The 14,577-nt window shown below is 40.9% G+C and overlaps 1 protein-coding gene across 1 annotated transcript in view; it reads left to right on the top strand.

The window, feature by feature from the left end:
• The window catches only part of TMOD3 (tropomodulin 3 (ubiquitous)), a 72,292-nt gene extending 58,515 nt beyond the window's left edge, over positions 1-13,777 (top strand). Inside the window, exons 7-10 of the mRNA XM_006895324.1 lie at positions 2,763-2,870; positions 4,943-5,086; positions 7,834-7,978; positions 13,743-13,777. Of these exons, the coding sequence (XP_006895386.1) occupies positions 2,763-2,870; positions 4,943-5,086; positions 7,834-7,978; positions 13,743-13,777 (432 nt within the window). The remainder of the gene's footprint in view (positions 1-2,762; positions 2,871-4,942; positions 5,087-7,833; positions 7,979-13,742) is intronic.
• The last annotated feature ends 800 nt before the right edge of the window (positions 13,778-14,577 follow it).

Below are 14,577 nucleotides of genomic sequence, written 5' to 3' on the forward strand. Positions count from 1 at the left end.
GAGATTTGACCAGTAAATGCTTGTGGTAATATTACCAGTACTATAATCAAGATGCTATAGCTCTGGTGGTCCAATGGTAAGAAGCTGTGCTGCAATCCCTAAGCCATGTGGTTCGAATCTACCGGCTGCTCCGCAGAAGGATGAGCAGTCTTCTCCTGTGCCATAAACTGCCTCTGAAAACCCACTGGAGGGTCGGCTATGGGTCACTTCCAACTGGACAGCACAGAACAGTAACAGCAATCATGATGTAATCGTCCATCACTTCCAAAAGTTCTTCTCTGCCCCTCTGTGGTTGTGCCTTCCCCTGTCACTTACTGGCTCCTGCCAACCAATGATTCGCTTTTTTGCCCAATTATTTTTCATTCTCCAGAATGTCACAAGGATAAAAATAATTTAGTAAGCAGCTATCGTCCATAGCATAATGCATTTGAGATTTATCTGCGTTGTTGAGTGTGGCAGAAGTTTGTCCGTTCATCTGTACTGTTGAGTTCTTATTGCCAAGTAGTATTCTGCTGTGTAGATACGCTGCATTTCACTGATCCATTCACCAGTTAATAGATGTTTGGGGCAATAGTGACTAAGGCCATTGTAAATATTCACATACAGGTTTTCGTGGGAATATTTCTTTTCATATATTCTTGAAGAAACACCTAACTGTGGGCTTGCTGGGGTCTTCTTTGGTTTAAAGAAATGCCATTTTTTTCCTTGGAGAATAAAGTGAATGAGAGTGTACAGACGTAATTAATGACTAAAGAAAAGTGTCTGTTGGGCATGGGCCTTTGTTTTTTTATTATTTTTGTGTGAGTGTACCGTCAAATCAGATCTGACTGGTACAGGAGGAGATCGTCCCTCCTTCCCCGGCAGAGCATCTGGTGGATTCGAACTGTGCACCTCTGGGATTGTAGTTGCAGCTACTTGCCACTAGGCCACCAGAGCTCCCCTGGGCAGGGGCCTTTGTATAGTAGCTTCTTTACAGCTTCCTCATTGATGTCTTGATTTATCTGGATAGGGATGTGGAATAGCTTCCTTACAGATTTCCCATTTTATATCTTGATTTAACTGGGTGGGGAGAGGAACACCTGATTCTAACTAGAGCTGAGCTACATGAGCTATGTGGAGCGGTACTTTTGTGCTTCTTTCATAGGAATTCCTTTCTGTGAGCCGAGGAAGGAAAGCCAATGCTCTAGCGATCTAGTTGATCGCTAATCTTAATTTTTTAAGAAAAGATTTAGTCACTCTGTATCTCTAAGTCAGTAATAATGAGCTAAAAATTAGCGGGCTACAGGGAATTGAAGAGCTCTGTTAGCTTAGCGGTAAGAAGCTGTGCTGCTTAAGAATGAAAGAGATACGTTAGTGCCTTATCTAATTCTTTTTTTTCTCATTGCTTTAGAGCTAATCGTACCTTGTATATGAAGGGACCAACAACTATATGTTGTCTGCCTCAGGGACCATACCCTTTAGAGCTTGTGGATGCACTTTGAATCATCAAGGGTAGAATGGTGGTGTTGTTGAGTGTTGTCGAGTCATAATCAACTTATAGATAACCCTCCATTGGATATTCAGAGTAGTAAATAAAATAGTTAGATTATGAGGAGGAATGTGACATCAGGATTGGAGTGAGACTGATCAGTAGTCTGCGTGATGCAGGTGATAACAATCCTGCTTGCCGAAACTGAGGAAGATCTGAAGCACTTGCTGCAGAAGATCAAGCGCTGCAGCCTACAATATGCATTGAAGCTCAACATCAAGAAAACAAAGATTCTCACACTGTGCTGATTGGCAGCAGCATGAAAGACGGTGAAGAGATTGAGAATGTTAACAGCTTTAATTTGCTTGGCTCCATAGTTAACACTTTTGGTACTAGCAACTAGGAAATCAAAAGACTAATTGTATTGGGGAAGTCTGGAGACAAGGTTTGCCTGATCCAGACCATAGTCTTTGAAGTTACTTGCTATTTGTCAGAAAGCTAGACCATGACTAGGGATGATAGAAGGAGAATTAATGCCTTTGCTCTGTGGTGCTGGAGAAGAGTATTGAATTTACCATTGCACTGCTAGAACAAACAGGTTCGACATAGGGTGGGTGAAACCAGGCTGCTCTTAAGAGGCAAGGATTCTGAAGCTTTGTCTGACATATTCTGGGCATTTGTAAGGAGGGACCAGTTCTTGGAGAGGGATGTCATGCTTGGGAGGATGGAGGGACAGTGCAAGAGAGAAAGACCCTTAATGAGATGGATTGATTCAGTGACGGGAGCAATCGGGTAGGTGTGTCAGAGACAATAAAGTTGGCTCAGGATAGAGCAGGGTTGAGAGCTGTTGTACATAGGGTCGCTATGAGTTGATGGCACGTAACAACAACAAGAATGGGAGGAGATTGCCCATCCTCCCACAGAGAAGCTGATGGAGTCAAACCACATGACTTTTGGCATGGCAGCACACCTCCTTACCACTTCTACCACCAGAGCTCCGTACAAGTCGAATAGTGAATATTTTTTAACCTAAGTGTCAGAAAAATGTTGCTACATTCTCTGTTCTGGGGCAGTAGTTACTACACGTGGATCCCAAAAGAGAAGGCAAATATATATATGTAAAAACCTGCATTGTTTTATTTGTCGACTAGTTTTTATGTATATTTATACCTTTTAGTGTATTTTAAAGCATTTATATTTTAAGAAATACAAGTACAAATATATGCACTTGATGGTATCAACTGAATTTTCTGAAAGCTAAAATGTAGTATTTTACATTCTTTTGTTTTTCAAGAATATTCCAATTCCCACCCTCAAAGATTTTGCCAAGGCTTTGGAAACCAGCACCCATGTGAAATATTTCAGTCTTGCAGCCACCCGGAGCAATGACCCTGTTGCTGTGGTAAGTAATATTGATAATACTGCTATTCTAACCATATACTGACCTCTGGTGGCCTACTGGCATGAAGGTGCACTGCAGTCCCCAAGGCATGTGGTTCAGAGCCACCAGCTGCTCCACCACGAGAGGAGGATTGGCAGTCTTCTCCTATGCAATTAACGGCTTCTGAAAGCCCACCAGAGGGTCAGCTGTGGGTCGATTCTGACTCTGGAACACAGCAACCACCAAATAAAGAGTGATGTTTAAAGTCTTGATTTATAGTGTGTTAAAGAGATGAGTAAACTCTGATTTTTTTTTTCCTTTTACTGTTCTGTACCATCAAATCAGATCTGACTGGCACAGGAGAATATTGACTCTCCTTCTCCAGCGGCGAATCTGGTAGATTCGAATCAGGCGCCTTCAGACTCTGATTTTAAGAACACGATGTGTCCCCTTTTTCCTGGTATTTGCCTCCCTATTAATGCAAACCACTTCATGTTATTTTTGCCTTTCTTTTCTTCTTAATGAATTTTTTAAAACATAGTCATGCAGTTATGTGTGCTGTTTTGTAACTTGACTTTTCACTCGCCAGTGTATCCTAAAGATCCGTTCATCACTCCCTCACTCCCTCACTTTGTGTCATTGAGTCAAGCCTCCGTTGGATTTCCAAGCTACAAATCATGACAGAAAGAGATTGCCTATTTTTTCCCCACAGAACCAGTGATGGATTTGAACCATGGGAGACTAGCATGCTTTTGGTTAGCAGCAGATTATGCAGAACTCCTTAGATACCTTGATGTCAGTACCTAAAAATCTCCATTGTTTTAGCACCTGGAGAGTATTTCGTTTATGATTGTGGTCTTAGATTTTTCTCAAATGCTTTTCCTGTATCTGTTGAGATAATCATGTCCTTTATTACATCTTTTTGCTTTTATGCTCACATTCTCTTTCATTTCCTGTCGTCTGTATATATTGAAGACTCCCAAGAGAATCATTTCTAGTTTGTTTCTCTTCCTGAACTCTCTACTCACCTCCAGCTGCCCACGCAGCAAGTTTATGTGACTGTCTAATAGACTTGTCATATATAAGTACCAAACCTCAGACGTACACCCAGACCTGCTTCTCTCATGCCCTTCTCTCCCTTTTTACATGGCAATCTCGATCTTTCATTGACTCAAAAAGTAGTCATCCTTCATTGCCCTCTTTAATGCCCTGAGCACATATTCAGGCTTGATCTTCGGAACATTTTTAGAATCCAAACAATTTTTGCCATTTGTACAACTACTATTTTGGTCCAAGCCACCATATTCTTTCTTCTGAGTTACTGTGGTGATTTCCTAATTGAGTTATCTGCTTCCATGCTACTCATTCCAAACCTAGTTCTCTGTGCATCATCCAGAGGGATTATGTGAGTCATGTTCTCAGAAACCTCTGGCAGCTTCCCATGTCACTAAAAGTAATTCTCAGAGTTTTTCCAACACCCTTATGCAAGCAGACCTCATCTCCTGTTTGCTTGTTTTTCATTCTACTCTTATTCTTTATTTCTAGCCCTAAAGATAGTCCACTTAGTATTACACCATCTCTTTATGCAAGTCTTTGCTCATGTATTACTTTCTTGGTGGGAAATTTCCAGATATTGCCGATTCCCAATCCCACAATTTCCCATTTATCCTACTTTGACTTTATATTTTCCTCTCTCAATAGCCCTTTTCAGGTGCCGTGGTGGCATAGTCTGTAGTATTTATTAGGCTGTTAACTCAAAGGTTAAAAGTTCAGATCTACTGGCTGCTCCTGTTTCTCAAATAAGGAGGAATGTCCCACAAGAAATACTGATAGATTATTCCCACACAGAAACCGAGGGAATGTGAGATTTGCAGAGAAAAAATGAAACAGGGTATAAATGAATTTAAAAATGTAAATAAAAATGTCAAAGATTGTGATAGAGCACACATGGAAAGTGTGGAGTAAAATAATTTACTGAGAAACATTAAGGCAATCATGATAATGAATTAGTTATTTATGACATATAGGCTATATAACGAGATGGGTGCTAAGAAGGTTTTACTTTTTTAAATCTTTTTTTTTTCACTTTCTAGGCTTTTGCAGATATGCTGAAAGTCAACAAAACTCTGAAGAGTTTAAATATGGAGTCCAATTTTATTACAGGAACTGGGATTCTCGCTCTGCTTGATGCTTTAAGAGATAACGAAACCCTGGCAGAGCTCAAGGTTGACAACCAGGTCTGTGAACAACAACAGTAATTGAGAGAACTACAGCCTTCTGCTGCTCTTTATGGCATGGAAACCCAGGGCCGGGTAGGGAGAGGGATTTCGGGGACCATATATGGATCAAAACAAACTGTGGCTGACTCTGAGAAGAATGGCAGCCCCAGAATATTTGATTATGCTTATGCAAAATGTGTACTTGGGCCAGGAGGCAGTTGTCAGAACAGAGCAAGTAAACACTGCATGGTTCAGAATCAGGAAGCATGTATGCCAGGGATGTATTCTGTCTCCATACATTTTCAGTATATTTGTTCCCATCCCAAAGAATACTGACCCAACAAAGTGTGGAAACTATAAAATAGTATCATTGATTTCACATGCAAGGAAGATTCTACTGAAGATTATCCAAAACCAACTGGAACATCACATCAGCAGAGAACTGCCAGAAGTCCAGGCTGGGTTTAGAAGGGGTCGTGGTACTAGGGATGTTGTAGCTAATGTTACATGGGTCTTAGCTGAAAACAGGGAATACCAGAGGAATGTATATCTGTGTTGCATTGACTATGCAAAGGTGTTTGACTGTGTGGATCGTCACAAACTATGGCTGATTCAGAGAAGAATGGGAATCCCAGAACACTTGATCATGCTAATGCGAAACCTATACTTGAACCAAGAGGCTGTCTTCAGAACAGAGCAAGGAAACACTGCATGGTTCAAAATTGGGTAGGGCATACGCCAGGGATGTGTCCTGTCTTCATACTTTTTCAACCTGTATGCAGAACAGATCATCCAGGAGGCTGGGCTCTATGAGGAGAAATGTGGGGTCAGGATTGGTGGAGGATCTATCAGCAGTCTGTGTTATGGAGATGACACAACCCTGCTTGCTGAAACTGAGGAGGACCTAAAGCGCTTACTGCAGAGGGTCAAGGACTGCAGCCTCCAATATGGATTGAGGCTCAATGTCAAGAAGACAAAGATTCTCACCACTGGACCAGTTGGCAGCATCAGGAGAGACAGAGATTGTTCACAGCTTTACTTTCCTTGGCTCCCCAATCAACACTTTTAGCACCAGTAGCCAGGAAATTAAAAGATATATTGTGATGGGATAGTCTGCTCTTAGGGACCTTTCCAAAGTTCTGAAGAGCAATGGTGTCACTCTGGAGACTAAGGTGCATCTCATACAGGCAAGCCATGGTCTTTGCAATCACTTGTTATGCATCAGGGAGTTGGACAATGACTAAGGAGGATAGAAGGAAAATTGATGCCTTTGAGCTGTGGTGCTGGAGAAGAGTGTTGAGGGTATCACAGATTGCTAAGTAAACAAACAGATTCATCCTGGAGAGGGTTAAAGCGGGCAGCTCCTTGGAGGCAAGGATTCTGAGGCTCCGTCTAACATACTCTGGAAACGTAAGAGGGACTGGTCCTTGGATAGGGACATCATGCTTGGGAGGGTGGAGGGACAGCGCAAGAGGGGAAGGCCCTCAATGAGGTGGATTGATTCAGTGACTGGGGTAATCAGGATGGGTATATCGGAGACGGTGTGATTGGCACAGAACAGAGCAGGGTTTAGGGCTGTTGTGCATAGGGTCACTATGAGTCACAAGTGACTTGACGGCACATAACAACAACATGCAGAACAGATCATCCAGGAGGCTGGACTGTACGAGGAGGAGTGTGGCATCAGGATTGGAGAAAGATTCCTCAACAACGTGCATTATGCAGATGACACAACCCTGCTTGCTGAAACTGAAGAGACTCTGAAGCGCTTGCTGAAGTCTTCAATATGGATTGAAGCTCAATATCAAGAAAACAAAGATTCTCACCACTGGGCCCATTGGCAATATTAGTATGGATGGTGAAGAGATTGAGATTATTAACTGTTTTAGTTTGCTTGGCTCCACAGTCAACACTCTATGTACCAGCAGCCAGGAAATCAAGAGATGAATTATATTGGGAACGTCTGCTGTCAGGGACCTCTCCAGAGTACTGAAGAGCAATGAAGTCAGTCTGGAGACTAAAGTGCACCTGATCCAGGCCATAGTCTTCGCAGTTGCTTGCTATATGTCAGAGAGCTGGACAATGACTAGGCTCGATAGAGGAGAATTGATGCCTTTGAGCTGTGGTGCTGGAAAAGAGTATTGAATATATCATGGACTGCTAGGAGAACAAATAGTTTCGACCTAGAGAGAGTGAAACCAAGCTGCACTTTGGAGCCAAGGATTCTGAAGCTTCGTCTGGCATACTTTGGACATGTTATGAGGAAGGACCAGTTCTTGGAGAGAGATGCCATGTTTGGGAGGGTGAAGGGACAGCGCAGGAGAGGAAGACCCTTGATAAGATGGATTGATTTAGTCCCTGGGGTAATGAGGGTAGTGGTGTCAGACAGTGAGGTTGGCGCAGGATAGAACAGGGTTTAGGGCTCTTGTACGTAGGGTCGCTGTGAGTCACAAGTGACTCAACGACATATAGCAATCTCTCTCTCTTTATATGTGTGTGTGTGTGTGTGAGAAGAAAATTTAGGGTAACTGCAGGTTAACCTGCCCGCCCAGTGCACTGCTCAGAGCCTTGGTGGTGCCCGTACCCAGGTGTGAGCTCATTGCAATAATTGACCTTGATTTTTATGTCCATTTGATAGTGTAATGAACTTAAACATTTTACATTTGTTCTGAAGAACTGGGGACATTGAAAGACCAGCAGCAGCAGCATTTGCATAAGGTGTTTTGATGTAATTTACTAATATTCTTTATTTCTCATTATTTTAGAGGCAGCAGTTGGGGACAGCTGTGGAATTGGAAATGGCCAAGATGCTTGAGGAAAATACAAATATCCTTAAATTTGGATATCAGTTTACACAGCAAGGACCCCGGACCAGGGCAGCTAATGCCATAACAAAAAACAATGACTTAGGTAAGATCTAACTAGTTGAAATTCTGAATGAGATTTTAAACTAATGCATTTGAGGAGCGACTTTTACTTTTATTTTAAATAAATTTGTTATTTTGTACTGGTTTATTTTTACAAAGTTTGTATACATTGTTTTCACACTGGATGTTTCCCATTTCCTTTACCCACCCCTCCTTCTACCCATCAAATTGTGTGACCCTGTGATTACCCCCTGCCTGTACTCACCCCTCTGTTCCTACCCTCCACTCTTGGATTCTCATACACGTTTACTAGTTATCTTTCTCTTTCTACAATAATGTACTTACACAGTATTTTTCTTTATGGACCTGAGTTAGTTTCACTTAACTCCAGACCCTCCCAAGTTAGGTCGTAATTAACAAAAAGAATTACTTGACAATTATTTCTAAAATCTGCATAGTCCTTTTTATATTGACCAAATTCCGTTTCAGTGACATGGTAATGATGATCAGATGGGTAGGAAAAGTCCCCTTCTTTTGACATAGTTTACACCTTTAAGTAAGCAACATCCTGAGCAAGCATTTTAAACAAATGTTTCCTATAACATATATTTTGTCCTTGGTTAAAAGTTAGTCCTCAGAACTGTGAAAGATTTCCATATTGTAGGAAATATTTTGCTTTCCTTGATAGGAATCTTCTTTTCTATGATAAAATACAGAGTAAGTATCATTTTATTCTGCGTTTTGTAGTCACTGGTATCTAAATACTTGCGGTGTCTTACAGGTCTCCTACCAGAACTTACCGCACAGTTTCTCTTCTCGCTGTGCCCTTCTAAATTCATGGTCTTCCATCATCTCATGCTGCTTTTTTTAACTGCTTAACATTATGACCTCTTCAAATAAATGTTCAGGCCTAACACTCAATTAAAGAATATAGTGTTAATGATTTTGTTTTTATGTACTTCCAAAAGTTGACTCTTCTCCTTTTTATGTTATGGTGTTTGTTACAAAAGCATTTGAAAAGATGCATTATAGACAAAAATTAAGAATTTGCAAAGAGGGTAACGTTTCAGAGCAGTGCAGTTCTTTTAAACTTTGGCCATGTTTGTTTTTTTCTTTTTGTTTTTGTTTTTCACTTTTGTTTTTTGTTTGGTTTGGTTTGTTTTTTTTCTTTCTTGTGTACCATCAAATCAGATCCAACTGACAGAGGAGGAGATTGCCCCTCCTTCTCTAGCAGAGCATCTGAACCACTTGCCTTTGAGATCGCAGTGTAGTCTTGGGAATTGGGAGGGACTCTCTGGCTGTGTTTCAGTTATATTCTTTAAGAGTTTTGAGGGCAGCCATATTATTTTTTAAGAAAAATACTTATTTTTGCAACAGTGAATGAATGGAAATCCAAAGTCTCTGTAAACTTTAATTAAAATTTAAAAAATTTTAAAATAATGAACAAAAAAATTATATTTCATATTGGTTTGCATACGAATTTTATACACATTATTTTACCCAGTCATTCCCATTCATTGCATTTTTGAAAATTAATCACCATTGAACTATGCCCACCATTCTTACCCCATCCTTATAGATCCCCACTGGATCCAAGTCATTATGGATCTGCATTCCGCCCTTTGTGTGGCTGTTGTTCCCAAGGAAGGTTTTAGCACCTTGCTTGTTGTAATAGAAAATCTGGGCATGTGGATAGGTATGTGCTTTGGTATACTGATTGTAGATGTAGTTTGCAAAGTCACTTGAATTGTTTTAGTATTGATTCACCAGTTAACTCCTAGTTTGTTGGGGGGCGTGCGTGTGTGTGTGTGTGAGTGTGTTTTACTGTATATTTTACATTTTTAGAATAGTCTTTCACAAGTTTGACTGAACTTCAGAAATTATTAGAAAGCTTTAAAAACAAATTATTGGCCCTCTTACTCTTTGTTGGAAGCAGGAGTATGATTCACTTCCTAAACAACAAGCCTCCGGAAACCCTATGAACTTTGATAAATGTTGATAGTTGTAGAGGAGCTTCAGGCCTTTTATTCATAGGGACGCTATGAGTCGTGCTCGACTCGAAGGCAATCAGCAACAACTTGAGATTCTGATTCATTCGTTTGGGATGGGATTTCAGCATGGGCACCTTTAATAGTTACTCCCACTGATACTATGCTGTCTACATGGTCCACCCCTGGTGCCAGCTGCCTTGATTCTCCTGGTCTAAATGGCAGTTTGACTCCCGAGTCCCTCATTGTACACCTTGAGCAGGTGTGTCCCATATCCCATCTGCTACTTCTCACAACATTTGATAGACTTTTTACATAACTGGTTAGGTAGTTTTTCAAAGAATTTAACTTTATTAAATTCATGCCTGAAATATAACCTAATTTCTTGCCTTTGAGTCGGAGAATCAGGGCCATAGCTGACCTCCCAGTGGGTTTTTAGAGGCTGTAAGTGACATGGGACAAAATTGCTCATTTTCCTCCTGAGAAACAGCTGGTGGATACAGATAAGCTGCCTTTGGGTCTGCAGCACAACTCCTAAGTACCAAGTCACCATAGCTCTCTGCCTCAAATATGATGTTGTTGTTGTTATGTGCCATCAAGTCGTTTGCAACTCATAGCGACCCCATGTACAACAGCCATAAACCCTGCTCTGTCCTGTGCCAGTCTCATTGCCTCTGACACCCATCCCTATTACCCCAGTCACTGAATCAATCCATCTCATAGAGGGTCTTCCCTTCCTGCGCTGTCTCTCCACCCTCCCAAGCATGTCCCTCTCCAAGGACCTGTCTCTCATTACAACATGTCCAAAGTACGTCAGATTAAGCTCATATATAGTAGGTGTTTAATAAGATGATTATTAAGTGAATAAAGAAGAATTTGAATCCTGCCCAAAGTTCCAATTTTTTTGTAACTTGAATAGCCGTGAACTTAGCCCACATGTATCTTATATTATCATCCTTTCTCCTCTGAAACTACCCTGACTTTTCCAGAATCACACCAACAACTATAGGGCCCTAATTATTTGTCACTCAAGTCCATCCCACCAGCATTTGTCCCAGTGGCTGTCCCTGCAGCAGGGAGCCGGGATTTGCACTGCAGGGCCGCTGGCCTTTTCGTGGCCTCAGCAGTTAACTCTGTTGTACTGAGCTTTTCCAATTTGCACTTTGCCCAAATTCCTGTAATAAAGAAACATTCAACATTAGAGCAAGGGAGATTTCAGCAGCTAAGGGGGGAAGTGAAGAGTATTTCCTAGGCTTCGGTAAATGACTGAAGAGCAGTCACAGCAGTGGGGAAGAGAGGATGAGGGGGCCTTGAAAGCCCCATCCTCTGCTGTACTCTCTACGCAGAAGCAGCAGGTTACTGTCCGCTCACAGCTTAATTCTTTTCCCCCAACCTCACATTCTCATCTCTGCCTTTAGATGATAGTGGCAAACGGAAGAACACATTTCCTCCGCACAGGTTTCAGCAGGCTGAAAGCAGTAACTCAGAGGAAATATCAAAGAACGGCACTGGAAACTTACACAGAGTCTCTTGGGCATACAGTTTTCCTTTGCAACTCGAACTGCATCAGCTCCCTAATGCTCTGGTTTTGATATCTTTGCAGCTCTCACTGTGTTCTTAGTCTCAGCTGTCTGTTGAAATAATTCTCCAGCTAAGAAGTGCCACAGTCATAGCAGAGACGCTGTATGGTATAGATGCATTGTTTCCTTGAACGTTGAGTCTGGTGTTATTCCCATCACACTGGCTAACTACATGAACAATTCTGTGACTCTTTGTTTGCTGTACTCTTCCTGCAAGCCATGTGTATAACGTGTGGAGTTTTTAGACAAGTCATTAAGTGTGAACTGTTCTGCCAATAACATCCAACCCCGGCTGCAATCCACAGTTTTCTTTCAAGTCTTCTAATTTGCAGTATTATCTAGAGTTTGCCTTTAAGATGTTTCTGTTTTTCCAAATAATTATATACATCCACTAATTAAACTTGTATTTGAAGCCCCTTTCCCCTTCCTCCCTTAATATTTGAGTAAACACCTGTTTAAAATGGACTAAAATTAGAGTCAGGGTGAAGTTGATTAGATAATGACAAAAATGTCCCTAGGAACTTGATACTCTAGTGCTCCTGGTGCTGATTTTGTTCCGTTTTGTTTCCTAGCCAGCACACAGCCAACCCCGGAAAAGCTTTAGTGCATGTCTCCTGCAGGCTCAGCCTTGTCTTGTTGAAGGCCACCGAATATACCAACAATCAGGACAGTGTGAGAAAGGCACCCAAAGCCCTACCAACCAGCCAAGTCTACCTAATGGCTGGCTGTTTCAATCAGGGCTTCAAAATGGTTCATTCATATTTGGCCCCTGCTGAGAATTCCCCCCCCTTCCCAGTCTACTAACTCAGAATCTACAGTTTAACGAGATCTGTAAGAATCACCTGGGCTGTTTTTAAATTGTAGTTTCTGATTTCATTTCTACCCTCTAGGGTGGAAATGAAAATTCTCAGAAGGAAACCCTAGATGGGCCAGTCTGAGGCCCTGTTTTTGCTACCAAACAGCCTGATCCAGCTCAACAGGGTCAGTTGCTTTCCTGCTCTTTTCCACAGCCAAAAGACAGGCAAAAGCTAATACAGCAGTCACCTAACTTAAGCAGAAGTTGTTATTGGGAAATATAAAAATTAATAGCCCGTTAATGCATATCCTCTAACAGTAATAACTAAATGAGCTTTTCTTGCCTCAAAAAATATGGCTAACGAGGGCCTCAGAAATGTCTTGTAACCATGGCAACGGCAGAGGTTGGGGATGCTTATCCTTCATTGTACGCTAGTAAGCATTCTACTGTGTTAAGCAGTGTAGCTTATTTATTCCCAGCTGCACAGTCATGAAGTACAGATAGTACAGTTCTGCTGTTACAGAGGAGGAAATGAGGCTCAGGTTGCTAAAGGAAGCATTACCATAAAGTGACAGAACCCTGATTTGCACGCTGTCACTGACCCCAAAACCAGTACTACTTGTGCTGTCAAACACTGCCTCTCTAAGTAGAAGCTGGCCGCAACCCTGAAGGGATCTGAACTGGTGGTGTCCGGTAGATGCTCTCCGGTAGCTGATAGTTAGGTGTGAAGGTGACTGGATTCTGAAGCTGAAGGCTCTTACTGAGCCCAGCCAAGTGGTTTAGGGTTCCCAGTCCATGAAGATGTGGGTCCTCAGTAAAGATATATGTACTTTCTTTGACAGGCCACCTGGCTGACGCAGGCTTATCGCAGCAGAAATGACCATCCACATGACCAAAGTCTAAGATACTCATTATTTTACTTTTGTTGTTGTCCTGAACCCTCAGCCAGATCATTTTGTCAAAGTCAAGAGAATGAACATATGGAAAATATTAACAAGCCACTTACCTATAAAAATCACAAAAATGGTGTGACACATTCTTTTATAAATAAGGAAATCCAACGTTTTGTTTAAACAGAAGAGCATACCAGGAGTTGTTTTTATTACTCTAATCCCAAATGCCTGCATGTTTTTGACAATTTAACACAGTAATTAATGTATTAATCTTCTTTCAGTAAACAGGCACTGACTAAAAGAGAATTGCTGAAGAGTCTGTTTTTCACGTTTCTAATGTTGCACTTGTGTAAGCACCAGTGATCCCCATGCTCTTACATACTTTTCTTTCTAAAGCCTGTCAGTTCTCAGCAGGTGAAATGTGTAATCATCGTGTGGCTTGAAAGTGAACAATTATAACTGGATAGTTCAGAAACTTTGGTTCTTACAGAATGTTAACAACTAAGTGTTAATAGGGATTTCTAACATATTTCTTGCATTTTTCTCATAGTTCGCAAGAGACGAGTTGAAGGTGACCACCAATAGTCGGCCAAGATATAAACTTCGGAAGACTTCAGAAGGTCCCAAGAGCTTGTGTTGGTGATGTCAGCTGTAAAATTTTCCTGGGTATTACGGAGAAGACTGGAAATATCTCATTTTTAAAAAATACTGTATATATCTTAAGTTTAAACTGTTACTGGTTTCAAACAGTAAAATAAAAAGTAGGTAATCTTTTATATTTTGAAGAATTAACTTTCTCTAAAATAAATTTTAATTTACCTTAGTTGAAGAGCTTATAATGACTATTGGGTAAAAATATGCAATTGTAGAAAGTTTCCAAAGTCATTCCTATAGGACAATTTGACCATTTTGAGAACCAATCTTTTTTAAATAAAAAAGGGACATTACTGACTTGAGAATTGTTGTTTCTCCTTTTATGTGTGAAGCACCTGAAAACTTTTCTTTATCTATGACCTGGAGACCTTTCCATTTTTTAAAATAGATGAACTGTACTTAAGGGTGTGTTCTTTACTTTGTCTCACGAGGACAAACACCCATGAGTTTGAAACAGATGACTTACAGATGGGCACGTGTTTAAGGGTGAAATCAGGTCTCCAGAGAGAAGTGATCTCTACCATCAACCAGGTCACTGTGCTTGTCTAGATGTCTCAGTGATAACTAATTTTTTGCTTTTTAAAGTTATCAGCTTTGCCAAGTTACATGCTTTGTTTAAGAAGTATAGCGATATCTTAAGTTCATTACGGTTTTTCCCTTTGAGAATGTGGGCATTATTAAGTTTTCATTAAAGCCAATAGTAAAATGAATCTGAGTAGAAAGGTTACTTT

This window comes from Elephantulus edwardii, unplaced genomic scaffold (genome assembly GCF_000299155.1).
Source record: "Elephantulus edwardii isolate Elephantulus edwardi_28Jun2011 unplaced genomic scaffold, EleEdw1.0 scaffold00164, whole genome shotgun sequence".
NCBI lineage: Eukaryota > Metazoa > Chordata > Mammalia > Macroscelidea > Macroscelididae > Elephantulus > Elephantulus edwardii.